We start from the raw sequence: 14,042 nt of genomic DNA, 5'->3' as shown, positions 1-14,042 counted from the left end.
GATGAAACATACAGTATGTATAACACTATGTTTCACCTGATGAAGGGGATCCTTTGTGACCCCGAAACGTTTGTTGTTTTTTACCACGATGCACGTCAATAGATGTATTTTGCAAATTTGGCGGGCCGGTGTCTCTGCTTTAGCTCACGATTGTTACGGCTGCCACCCGTTGACTACCGCAGCACCCAATTCTTGAAGGGATTCACGCGGTCAGGAGTGCGATGGGACCATGGACTATCTCCCGTCACCCTAGGCTCAGTATACAGCGAGGTGTATACTGAGACGCCGCAGCTGAAGCGGATCCCGACAATTGTGCCGGGATCCACCCACCTGCCTGACTTGTCAGCTGGCTCTGCCTATCTAGAGGCAGAGCCAGCTGTACCCGCCCCTCCTCCCTCCAGTCAGCGCTGGCGGATCGGAGTGGGGAATCCAGCCCCTCCCCTTTCACGGCAGAGAGCCATAACAGGATCGAGAGGTGAGTGAACGCTGGTATATGCTGAGCCGACCTGGACAGTCTCATTGTCACAGGTCGGCTAGAACTGTGAGGTGAGTGAAAAGCACTCACCTCATAGTTCTCCTTTAATGGCTCCAATGTCAGGGGGCACACGTACTTGCTCAGACATACTTGCTTATTTAAAAAACACCATTACATAAAAACCCTATTGTTTACTGGAAAACATTTCCTAAAAAGTAAAAGACAGGTCTCAGAATTACAAGGAGAAGTTTGTGGAGGTTTATTTGCTACAAATGGCACCATCAGGGTATGATGACACAAGGAGGTGCAGTACACCAAGTCCAGCACTATGCAAGTGACAACCGATCCACCTCCATTCTTCAGTTGTGCATGATGTTCAAGTGTAAAACCAGCATTAGAAGGGTTAAAAAGTTTGTTCCAGCCACACTAAGGTGACCTTCTATATTGAACGGTTAAAAATGAGGTAAGAACTGTCTGGCAGTTGAACTAGCACACACTTCATTTCTTCCCCAGGGCTTTGTCAAGGTTGTTCTTAATGGCGTCCAAGAAGTCTGTTGTATTTACATAATGCTCATTCAGTCGGACGCTGCAAGGAGAGAAATACAATTGTTACAACCTTCATCATCAGGAATTGGCTACAGGCTGCAAAGCATTGTATTAACTGGCACCTACTTGCTGAAACCTCCATGGATGCATCCGGCTAAATCCTTTGTCATTACACCACTCTCAACAGTCTCCACACAAACCTTCTCCAGTTTCAAGGAGAAGCTGAAAAATAAAACAAGCTTCATTTAATAAAATGTCTGCAGTCACATGTGGACAAGCAATGACCAAGCATAGCCCCAATGTACAGGTCAAAGCGAAAGCTGCTCTATAAGACCAATATTCCATGCTTCACATGTACAATGCACACATTATAGACCGACAACTGGCCTTGTTTATCACAAAGCGGTTTCTAGTCCTTTGTGCCTTATCCATATGTACTTAGTATTCAGTAATGCCCATTCTAAACTTTCCCAGCTTAGACAGAAAGGTGCATTTTTTATTTTACACCTTTACAATGTATAGCAAGCTATTCTTATAGGACAATATCCCTCAATATATAGGCTTGCCCCCCCTCCAAATAAATACACATCACTTAGCTATCAATACATCATAAAATGACCGTTATTGCCGAAATGTAGAAATCTTTCTGGTCCATAAAAAGTTATGGTAGTTACTGAGAATGCTTACTCAATAAGGTCCTGGTTTCCGTCAAGTTTTCCTCTATGCTCCAAGCCTCGTGTCCAGGCAAAAATGCTGGCAATGGGATTTGTGCTTGTGGGACGACCCTTTGCAATGAGAAAGCAGGAGCAATGTTAGGAGACATGGTAATAAGATTACTTTATCCGATATAGATTTATACAACACTGCAGCTATTCCATACATTAACTTTATGGCATTGGAAAAAAAAAATACAAATATGCTTCATTTTCCAGATATTTATATAGAGCCGACAATTTCCACAGCACTTTACATACTGCACACTAATCAGCATTATAAATGCTTATAATAGTCGACTTTAAAAATGGACCAACTCAACTCCCTAATGACTTAGTATGAAATCAGCAGCGGCAAATCAAACACACATACAACATTCTTCGACCAGATAGACTTAGGCCTGGTTCACACCTCGGCGTTTTACAGCGCGTTCCTACGAGCTGTTAAACGCTCAGCATGTGAAAATAAATAATTGCCTATGGGCATGGCTCCCACCTAGTCAATATTTCAGCGCGTAGGAGCGCGCTGAAAAACGCCCTACGCCCAAAGTACAGGAGCTTCTTTGGGGCGTATTTTCCGCGCATATCCATTAGGATACAGCCAGATAGCCCTCGTAAAGGCGCATTGTCACGCATTTCTTTTTTCTTCCACAAGTAAATTTTTTTTATTGTGATAAGAAATATCAAACTGTTATGCGATATTCAAGTACACAAAAATAATGTAAGTTACATAAAGTATATTCAATACCATAAGGGGGGGTGGGGGAAGTCCAGGGAACAAGCCTCGGTGAGTCTGATAGAAGAGTACCCCGAACACAGTGCATTGCCGACAGGCCCCAACGCTCATCCTTGGGAGGCAAGAGTGGGGTACATAAGATTTGTACGCCCGAGTGTGGCTAAAAAGTTGCATAATCATCCCTTGGAGTGAGTGGGCTCAGCGCTACGGGGGACATCAGCTGTAAGCTGAGCTGAAGACTTAGTGAAATGCCTAATGCTGTGCACTGATATCAGTGCTTATGGTAGGAAGAAGATCCAATATGGAGGCGGAGATAAAAGAGTGATCGAGATCGGTGCTCGTGAGGAGCTGGAAGAGTCAGAGAGGAAGGAAGTACAGAAGAAAGTTAGGGAAAGAGAGAGACATTCATTAACACCCACTTCCTTTAGAACTAGAAATACAGTGAAGGTGTGCGTGAGGAGGGCAGGGGCAGAGGGGGTAGCAGGAGTGGGGCCTCAGGGTTGAGAGAGACAGTTATTACTGAGTAAGGGTATCGTATGAGTCCGTGCCCTTATATAGATGCCAGGCTGTCAAAGTTTTCAGGTATTGAGGCATGGTGTCTGTCGCATGCGATTCATTCTCCCATTTTTGCCACAGTGTCAACCCGGGTTAGTCACTCTGATTGTCGGTGGACATGTCAACTTCCAGTGTCTGGGGATCACGGTTTTGGCTGCATTTAGCAGGTGCATTACCAGAGATTTCTTGGTGATGTGGTGGGAGACATTAAAGTGGTATAGTAAGAGGGAGACTGCTGTGAATTCCAGTGTGACACCCGTTATAGTCCTTATGAGCGAGTATTTCTGACCAAAAAGGATGAAATGAGGGGGCACGACCACCAGATGTGGAGGAGCGTGCCAACGTCCTGTGAGCATCGCCAGCAGATGTTAGGCGTGTTCGGAAAGATGCGGTGACGTATCGCGGGGTCGCGCGTTTCTTTTACCGCAAATCGCTGGGTAAAATGTTGGGCCAGAAAGTAGCAAGACTCCACCGCTTCCAGTTAAAATACACCATAAGCCCCCAAACTCTATAGGCAATAGAACCTACGTATGTTTACTATCTAATCACTGTATAGGCGTGGAGAATATTATCTCTCGTTCCAACGGATTTAGTGATCTTATAATACTCAAAAATAATTACCTTCTGATGTTCCCTGAAATGGCGAGTAACTGTTCCATGGGCTGCCTCGGCTTCAATAGTTTTTCCATCAGGGCACACCAGAACAGAAGTCATTAATCCAAGGGAACCAAATCCTACAGAAAAAAAAATATATATTAATATATGCACAAAATTTGAGTTTTCTGTCCAGCTAATGTGCGTTAATTGCCTGGCCAGAACCACTGATATTTAGTGTGAATGAAGGAAACGCACATGACACCACATAAACTGCATTTCCTTTGTGCACCATGCATCATCCACTACGCTCCATATTCGGACATTTGCATTTCTTGTGGAACACGTGCAGTTTAATGCCATTTGCTCATTTACACAAAATGTTTACAATATCTGCTTGATAGCACCATAGTGTAGCATAAAGTGTTACAGCAACCTACCTTGAGCAAGGATATCAGACTGGACATCCCCATCATAGTTCTTGCAAGCCCAGACAAAGCCTCCAGAAGACTTGAGGACCTGTGCTACCATGTCATCAATAAGCCTGTGCTCATACCAGATCTTCAGCTTATCAAACTCTGGCTTGTAGTGCCTAGAAAGAACACACAGCATTTCTGATTATGATTGCCATTTATCTTGCACAACAAATACCACATGCTTCAGTTTCAAAATAAAATGTTTACTCAGAAGTTTTACATGTACACGTTCAGGTCCACAATAGTTCTACAATATTGCAGTTACTCCATATGGTGGCTTTGAATGAGCATGGTAACTCAGCAGTCTCTGCACATATAAGACCTGCAGCACCTCCAAAAAGTAAGGGGACCAATTTCAATGCTGCAAATTGTGTCAATACCTACATTTCCAGAAGTCACTTGGTTCCTGCACACAAAAATAAGAGCAGCAGGAAAGACCAGCAAGATCTGCACTCCACCATCTATACCACTACTAAGATCTAATTCCCAGTATCCATACCAGCAGTGAGATCTGCACTCCCCTCAGTACACCCAACTCTCCCTTTTGTGCGATCACACCTACCCCAGAAAGCATCATTGCCAGCAGCATACACAAGCCAGTTCTTTTCATCCTAAATCATCCAATCTACTTAAGTAATGCTACTTTCTCCTTCCCTAGAGAATTACACACCCTGGAGTACTGCTACTCTCTTGTCTTGCTACATACTGCCACTCATGTCTATAGCACCATTTTGAAGGGCACTTTCTGACTTTGCTTCACCATACCTGTACCTAGCAACTCAGGGATTACTCATTTACCTTACACATAGCCTATCTCCCATCTGCCCCAGGCTATGCAGGCAGAGTTGCTAAATTCAGGATACCAATACATTAAGCCGCTAAACTGGCCACACAGTTACAAACCGATTGCATGATCTAGTAGTTTTGGTACCAAAATGACAAATGGCCAACAGGGTATACAGATTTATATTCCTGTCAAGTAGCCCCTTGCACTACATAGATTAGTTGGTAGGTAATCACTAAGGTCAGGCTTTGAAAATGAAAATGGCCTATGTCTTGTTTTTTTGTTTTATTTTGTTTATTGATTTCAATAAAAATTTGACATGCTAAAAAAAAAAGAAAATGAAAATGGCATTATTTTTAATTATCTGCTTAAGGAAGGGGCGATAGATAAACCACTGATATGGGAACATGAAAGTGGTAAAGAAAGCTTCCTGGGCATTGTTTGTAAAGAGGTCCTCTAGAAAGACCAAGCAGTTTTCAACTTACTTCTCAAAGACTTCCTGGAAGATGTCCTTGAACCTGCCATCATAAGCCTTCAAGATGGTGTTCTTTGTACTCAAGTACAGGGGCCATTTCTTTTGAATAGCATACTGGAAGCAGCTATGTCCAAAGCCAGAAATGGACTACAAAGACAAGAATTCCAAAAAGTAAGGGGACCAATTTCAATGCTGCAAATTGTGTCAATACCTACATTTCCAGAAGTCACTTGGTTCCTGCACACAAAAATAAGAGCAGCAGGAAAGACCAGCAAGATCTGCACTCCACCATCTATACCACTACTAAGATCTAATTCCCAGTATCCATACCAGCAGTGAGATCTGCACTCCCCTCAGTACACCCAACTCTCCCTTTTGTGCGATCACACCTACCCCAGAAAGCATCATTGCCAGCAGCATACACAAGCCAGTTCTTTTCATCCTAAATCATCCAATCTACTTAAGTAATGCTACTTTCTCCTTCCCTAGAGAATTACACACCCTGGAGTACTGCTACTCTCTTGTCTTGCTACATACTGCCACTCATGTCTATAGCACCATTTTGAAGGGCACTTTCTGACTTTGCTTCACCATACCTGTACCTAGCAACTCAGGGATTACTCATTTACCTTACACATAGCCTATCTCCCATCTGCCCCAGGCTATGCAGGCAGAGTTGCTAAATTCAGGATACCAATACATTAAGCCGCTAAACTGGCCACACAGTTACAAACCGATTGCATGATCTAGTAGTTTTGGTACCAAAATGACAAATGGCCAACAGGGTATACAGATTTATATTCCTGTCAAGTAGCCCCTTGCACTACATAGATTAGTTGGTAGGTAATCACTAAGGTCAGGCTTTGAAAATGAAAATGGCCTATGTCTTGTTTTTTTGTTTTATTTTGTTTATTGATTTCAATAAAAATTTGACATGCTAAAAAAAAAAGAAAATGAAAATGGCATTATTTTTAATTATCTGCTTAAGGAAGGGGCGATAGATAAACCACTGATATGGGAACATGAAAGTGGTAAAGAAAGCTTCCTGGGCATTGTTTGTAAAGAGGTCCTCTAGAAAGACCAAGCAGTTTTCAACTTACTTCTCAAAGACTTCCTGGAAGATGTCCTTGAACCTGCCATCATAAGCCTTCAAGATGGTGTTCTTTGTACTCAAGTACAGGGGCCATTTCTTTTGAATAGCATACTGGAAGCAGCTATGTCCAAAGCCAGAAATGGACTACAAAGACAAGAAAAAAAAAAAAACATTTAACAGGTCAATGTACATGCTTGCGTTCATCACATGGCTATCCTCGACTTTAATGCATCAGGTTCACACAACCATCTATGTATTGTGACCCGAGTATTGACTGGTTAGCAAAGCAAATCATTACAATAGGTTAGTTGTGGTGAAAGACCAAGAAAACAAGTCAGACCCATCGCCCAATAGTGTCTAGTTAATAAGCCATAATATCATAAGAGTTCATGCCTAACGGTATTTCTGGGAATCATTCAGGACAGCAACCCGAGAGATAATTGGTTCGTCCCCCTATATGAAACACACCCCGTGCAAGAAAGCCTTCCCTTACCAAGATAGACGAAGGTAACCCGACTAGACCCAAAAAACGTTCTGCAGATTTGCTCCACTGAGGCTCCCGCTTTTCCTTTCATGATTTTACTAAATCTGACAGACTGTCCCTTACATGGAGGAACCTGTGATCCTCCTTTAAAAAGACAAAAGATACAGTCCTAGAGGGCTTAGAAGGACTGGGCAATAATGCTAAGGACCTGGAAGCGTTTCAAGGGTACGTCTGACAAAGACAGCGAGGCTTCAGGCAACCATAACACAGCAGAGCTGCATCAGAGGGGAACCACTGATGCAACAGCCATTTGGTCAGGAAAGAAAGCAACAAATGTTGGGACCATAGGGGACAATCAAAATGAGGTGGTGGGAGAGGTTTTTAAACTGTTCTGTTTCCTGTAGAGGGAGAAACCAATTATCTCAGGTTGCTGTCCTGGAAGATGATTGTGGACACACACCACACACTTTACCTCATCTGTGTTGTACATTCCCATGCCAACACCTCCTGCAGGGAACTTGAACACTTCCCATTCCTTAGCAGCGGTACCATCAGCTGGGTTGAACACCATCTTGAATGTTCCAGCTTGGTCAACAACAAAGTCTGTGGCTTTGTACTAAAAAGAAAAAACATTTTTAAGGTAAGCAAAGAGAATGAGCAACACATTACCTTCAGCAGACCCAGACATGTATTGTACCTGGTCACCATGTGCATGTCTGCCAATGGTGATTGGCTGCGTCCACCCAGGAACCAAGCGTGGAATGTTCTTGCAGATGATTGGCTCACGGAAGACTGTTCCACCCAAGATATTTCTGACTGTTCCATTGGGGCTCTTCCACATCTTCTTCAGCTTAAATTCTAAAACCAATATTTATTTGTTAGACTGACCACCCATGCAGGGAAACGGGTTCTAAAATGTTTTGGTTAGGCTTTAACAAGATAGGCAGAGCCGGTTGTCAATCACGCAGCTGGGCGGATCCAGACATAATTGTCGGGATCCGCTTCAGCCGCGGCGTCTCAGTATTCTGCGAGCTACAGCTAGCGGTATACTGAGCCTAGGGTGACAGGAGGACGCTAGTTTGTGTCCCCCCGTTACCCTGAGAACTATGGGGAAAAGCCTTAACTCGAGACTTATGTATGGAACTTAGAAGAGCTGTGAGTAAGATATTACCTTCCACTCGATCCTCGTCTGGAGTGATTGTGGCACACTTTACAGCAACATTGTACTTCTTGGTGGCCAGAGCAGAGTCGATGGTGACCTGGTCATTTGTTTGGTCACGGTATGGAAGCCCAAGATCATAGTATTTCAGTTCAACATCAACATTGGACAAAATCAACTATAAAAAGGAGGGAAATTAAACTTTGTGAATTTAAGTAGGAAAAAAGGTACAGTAGGAGCAGTCAACTCAATGCCTTGGTTCAATACAGGAGGGTTATCAAGGCCAACTCCAGGACACAATGAGTTTTGGATGGCCTCTTGTGGGTGAATCCCCTACCAACTTGCACCTCAGACCAGTGTATTTGTTCAATTCTACTTCCAACTGGCATACATCCATACATTTAAGAAAAAAAAGCAAGCCAACCATATACCAGGCAGAGACACAGGCAAATATGCATATTTAGGAGAATCCAATTTGCAGAAGATTAGCACAACCTGAAGGATTCTTGAACATCACCTTTCTCAGAGCCAGTGAATCAACTCACATTCAGGAGCTGAAGTTTGATTTAATGGAAGGCGTTGGGATGGTACAGATACATTTGATAAGATTTATGGTTTATGTTGCTTCAAGGAAGCCCATGTTTATCTTTATGGGTTGCCTTTGGAGACTCTTCTCTCGATTACCTAAACACAAAATTGGTGACCCAATCACCTGAAAGTTAGAAGCACTGGCTGTTAACTGAAATTGACTAAAGTTTGATTGGGCATTACTAGTGGTACAACAGGCTCCAACCATCTCTGTGGATGGACAGCAACACATGAAGATAAACCTCAGGGACAGGGGATGTGCTTACTGTACTCTGAGAAGAAACTTGTCTCAATTTCTGACTAACAAATGGACTCTTAAAATTAGGGATGCACAGATACTGGTTTTTCAGCATCAAGTACTGACTTTTTTTTGGTACTTGTCAATACAGAATACTGATAACAGCAGCCCAGGGTAATGTAGGCAAGGCTTATCAGGAAGCTGGGCGGCACGTCCTAACCCGCCGCCCAAATTCCTGGTTGGCTAGAAAGCAGGCTTCACTTTTTGCTAGGCAGCCTGGCATGACATGCCACCTGGCTTCCTGATTGGTCAGGATGCCAGGCTGCTTAGCCACAAGTGAAGCCGGCTTCCTGATTGGCCAGGAAGCCATCTCCATGCTCACTCTCGGCACTACTGGTCAAAGGGAATCTCCCTCTGACTGCAAGTTCCGGTATCGGGGTAAGTATCGAAGCATTTGGACGAGTACTAGTAATCGCCCAAATACTCTGATTCGGCACTGATACAAGTATCGGTGCATCCCTACTTAACCACTTCAAGACCAGCTGTTTAGACCCCCTTCCTGGCCAGGCCATTTTTCAGTATTCAGCGCTGCGATACTTTGACTGATGTTTATTCCGTCATGCAACGCTGTACTGAAATGAATTTTATACCATTTTTTGGGGACAGATAGAGCTTTCTTTTGGTTGTATTTAATCACCACTGGGGTTTTATTTTTTATTATAATTAGGAAAAATTACAGAAAATTTTGAAAAATACACGTTTTTTTTTACATTATGTTAGGAAGCATTTATTATTACCCAGTTTTTTGGTCAAATATAAAAGATAAGGTCACGTCGGTTAAATAGACACTAAACATGTCAAGCTTTAAAATTGCGCACACCCGCGACATCGCAGAAAATGACGGCAACCAAAATTGGCCATAGGCGACCCTTTAAATGTTTTTACCGCTCATCAGTTTAGTGTTATCAGTGATTGATGGCCCTAGACTTATTGCTCTCACTGCGACTTTCGCTGCGATATGTAACATGTGCGGCGTAATGGGCGCAATCGTCTTTTTTGCACGTATGCGCCCCCGACGCATGTTTGCATGCGTGTATGTATGGGTGGGGACTTTAAAAAAATAAATTTTTTTCTTTAATTCTTTTTTATGTGTAACTTAAAATTTTGGGGGGACTTAAATTTTTTCTTCTTTTTACTAAACTTTATCTGCGATCGGCCGGCTCTACAGCCGGCGGATCGCATGTATATTAACGGGCATCGCTGCCCGTTTTTAAGTTACGGCCATTTCCCGGTGGCGCGCGCAAGGGGGCGTGTCTGAGCGGACGTCTAGAGACGCCCGCTCAGATCGAGAGAGCTCCTGGCCGGCCGTTTTTTACTACGGCCGGCCCGGAGGCAGTTAAAATGTAAATGGCCAACAAACATTTACCCACCTTTTCCTTGATAAACTCCCAGATGATACGGGTCATCTCATCCCCATCCATTTCCACCACTGGGTTTGCCACCTTGATACGTTTGTCTGCATCTGTAGAGAATTCACAGAGAACATTAGGCAATTAGGACAACAAACATGGCAAAAGGCAGTAATCTTATAAAGTATTTGTATTAATTCCAGCAAAGTGCTCATAACAATGAACTGGATTTTATTTCTAGTAGTTTCCCTACAACTATTATCTGCTGTGATTGATCAGGAGATCCAAAATGTCAGAATGTTTTATAAATACCAGGCAGTAGCAAGTACGCCATTAGATTTATTCATATTATACCCGACCAGCAAAAGCAAAGCTGATACATTTTAGGAACGGAGGAAATTGCTTCTTGAACTCCAGGCCCATCAAGTCCCAGGAGTCAGGTAGCCAGTATAAAAGATGCAGCCAACAGGAACTTGAGATTTTCTCTAGTTGTCAATGGAGCTGGCTCCTGAATTCCATATATTGTAGGCCAGGGTAGGCAAAGCGGTAGCGGCACCAAAATTCCTGGTTAGTAAATAATGGTTTCCAAAGTTAATAGTTGTGAGAAATAGGCATTTGGCCATGAACAAGGATGACGGCGTAAAGCTGGGTACACATCTTGCCAAAAAACACTAATCAAATTTCAGTCTATTCAGCAGCAATTTCATCCGTGGGTGGCCCTACCTTGCCAAAAAGCAAATGGTTAGAACATTTTTCGTTGAGGGAACGGTTGTAAAAATTGTCAGGTTTTGGCATTTTGACAGTGACCAGTCTCCAATTGGCTGAGGCTACATCTCCATTGGCAATAGCTTGGATTTAGGCATTTACATCACTATGTAGTGGACAGTTCAGTTTCAGAACTGGGGACATGTGCAGTTCAGCACAGAAGACAATTCCAGCAAATCATTTCTTATTATATGTAGAACATTTGATAGCCGAAAGTCATTCAAGCAATATTCCAAGTTTACTTGCCAAAGGGAGCTGCAAGCTTGTTTACAGAAGCCGGGAGCATTCCTACTCAGATCCATTTTCAAACACCAAGAGTAGCATTGAATGGTACTTAGTTCAAAAAAAGCACCTTACAGTGAACCTTACTCAAACAGCTTTGCAGCATCCGCAAGATATCTACACCAAAAAGCCACTTGTGGGTCCTTTGGTGTGGCAGTCTCAATGGACGGTGGAGTGCCAGAAGGCAAGCATGGTCAATTAATTCAGACAAAGCCATGTCCCAATAATGAAGTAAAATCATGTCATAGCACAGAAGCCGGTTCCAAGTAGAAGGTAAAAGTAGGCATCTTATGGTGTATACTGTTAACGCACTCTACTTGTGTGCATGGGCCCTCAAAATACTGACAACCACAGAATCTCACACACCCAATTTTTTTTTTTTTAATCCACTCAGTCTCCCCATCTTATGAGAACTGGAGTGGATTCTCAGCCTGGGGTCCAAAGGGTGCTGTGAAGGAGCTCAATCCATATGTGCATTGCTTGTACAGCTCCCTCGTGTCGGGAGCCAGAATGTGATGTCACTCCGGTCCAGGCACCTCAACAGGGCACATAAAGGGAGCTGTAAGCAATGCAGGTATGGATGGAGCTCCCTCGCAGCCATACCCACAGCATATTTTGAATGACTGCTTGGTGCGAGAACTGGCAGTACTCTGCTCGGGGGAGGCTGAGGAGCCTCTCGCCTAGAAAAGTGGAAGTCATGTGGCGACCCACTGAACACGAGGTCGTGACCTACTTTTGGGTCATGACCCACCAGTTGCGAAACCAAGGCTCTAAATGAGTATCAGTAACAAACAAGCAAAGCCAATTTTTAAACACTTGAATAAGTCCAGAAAGGCTTCAATGCAAATCCCTCAAATCTAAATCCTGAACCAGTTTAAACAGAAAACTAGTCTGACTACACCTGAGCCGAATGGCATTTGTAATCCGCTGTGAAGACACCACAATCAAGGTAAAAAGCACTGGTGTCAGCAATCTAGATTCGCCTCAAACACCTCTACCAGAATATGCCGGGAAACATCAGGGAAGCTTCCAGGACACATCAAAGACCATTCAACGTGTTTATTGTACCATTTTAAAGGACTGTTTTTTAAAACTAGTATTTGCAGTTTTACATTTGTGATGGCGACTAAAGAAACAAACGGTTAAACTGAATGCAATACAAAGCATTTCCATCAACCGCTTGTCCTGGAAGCAAGCCAATTCACATTCCAGATCTTAAGGTTGACTCTGTAAACTAGCAACCCTCAACTGTCCTCTGCATCAACCTTGACAATTCCCTTTCCAAGGACACTGAAAACTAGGCCTATCCAGATCTATCTGCCCTATTACAAGAAGTACCCGCAGAGAAAGTGTACAATGAGTGACAGCAGTTGGAGGAAAGATTCATGAACCATCACCCCAGCATACCAATCATTTACAAGTGAAGTTTAGTATTTAGCACCAACAGGTGTCAAGACCTTTGAAAGTGCAAGCAGTAGTTGTGACAGCTAAATCCTGAATAATACGAGAATATTTCAGAAGATTATGTTGCCATCATTGCGCAGCCTTGTAAAGCAAGGCATGGATAGACTACTGCTTTAATCAGTTGCGTCACTAGGGGGTGCAGCCCACACCGGGTGACACCGAAATGACTCAGTCATATTGGTGTCACACGCTGAAAAGTCGGCACTCTGTCATGGACAGAGAACCCGACAGTTGCACAAGAAGGAACCCGGTGGCATACCTTATCCCATCGGGTGATCGGGTCGGCCAGCGTTCCATCACCAAGATAGCTGCTGGCAGGCAAGCGTGTGACGTTATGCATGTGCCTGATGATGTCACGAGCGATGATGTCCCAGCAGGGTGTCACCTGCCGGCCGCTCCGGGTGACACCATGCCCAAGGCTTAATTTAAAGGAAAAGTCCACCTTTTAAATACGTGTACACATTCATAAAACAATTGAATTATTTTTTCACTGGAACCAGTAAAAGCACTGCAACCACAATCAGTGGATCACAGGCGGTGGCCTGGCTCCTGAAGACTCTCCCCCATACCAAAGTACTGTACAGACACTTAGCAACATGGATGGGAGGAAGAAAGAATGGACTACAAGAGCAGAGATGTCATCACACTTGTATTCCTTTAAGAACTACAAGTCCCTCTGCTGTGCTGGCTGATGGGACTACTAGTATCTCCATTCACAGACACTGTCAAAGGATCTGTGAATGGATGACATAGCTGTACACGGCTCCGCTCACACAGCCACTCCATATAAATTAAAAGCGCAGCAGCCAGCAGGGAGAAGAACACTATGATTAAAGTAACGGAGGGAGGGGAGACACGTGCAATGTGACCGTTTCATGTTACACCTGGAGTATGGTCTAAAAAGTAAATTTAACCTTTAAAGCAACTATGCATGTTAACTATTTGTGCCCCTGGCACATTCTTGCCTTCTCTACACTCAAGCATTGTTCCCAGCTTACTTCATCCAACACTACTGCTCCTTCCTCTTCAGGTAAGACTGTCATTTCATTGTGCCCAATTTCTGTGAGCTCTGCCCATTTACATGTCCTCTGGGGGGTGGGCACAGGCTAAGCCATGGAGTATTGTGAGCAATGCAGCATGGGCTCAATACGCCATGACAAAGTGGCACTGTCCGGTCACTACGGGAATGCTTCCAGGAGAAATGAC

The 14,042-nt window shown here is 43.7% G+C and overlaps 1 protein-coding gene across 1 annotated transcript in view; it reads right to left on the bottom strand.

Moving 5' to 3' along the window:
• Positions 1-710: 710 nt before the first annotated feature.
• The window catches only part of IDH2 (isocitrate dehydrogenase (NADP(+)) 2, mitochondrial), a 17,227-nt gene continuing 3,895 nt past the window's right edge, over positions 711-14,042 (bottom strand). The window contains exons 2-11 of the mRNA XM_018571827.1: positions 10,347-10,438; positions 8,103-8,268; positions 7,629-7,789; positions 7,404-7,547; positions 6,455-6,591; positions 4,060-4,211; positions 3,647-3,759; positions 1,709-1,806; positions 1,148-1,243; positions 711-1,061 (exon numbers count right to left, since the gene is read on the bottom strand). Coding sequence (XP_018427329.1) covers positions 974-1,061; positions 1,148-1,243; positions 1,709-1,806; positions 3,647-3,759; positions 4,060-4,211; positions 6,455-6,591; positions 7,404-7,547; positions 7,629-7,789; positions 8,103-8,268; positions 10,347-10,438 — 1,247 coding nt within the window. The 3' untranslated portion in view covers positions 711-973. The remainder of the gene's footprint in view (positions 1,062-1,147; positions 1,244-1,708; positions 1,807-3,646; positions 3,760-4,059; positions 4,212-6,454; positions 6,592-7,403; positions 7,548-7,628; positions 7,790-8,102; positions 8,269-10,346; positions 10,439-14,042) is intronic.

This window comes from Nanorana parkeri, unplaced genomic scaffold (genome assembly GCF_000935625.1).
Source record: "Nanorana parkeri isolate BGI_ZX_2015 unplaced genomic scaffold, ASM93562v1 scaffold42, whole genome shotgun sequence".
Taxonomy (NCBI): Eukaryota; Metazoa; Chordata; class Amphibia; order Anura; family Dicroglossidae; genus Nanorana; species Nanorana parkeri.
The sequence above is the reverse complement of the archived record's forward strand: the minus strand, read 5'-3'. Positions and strand labels throughout refer to the sequence as shown.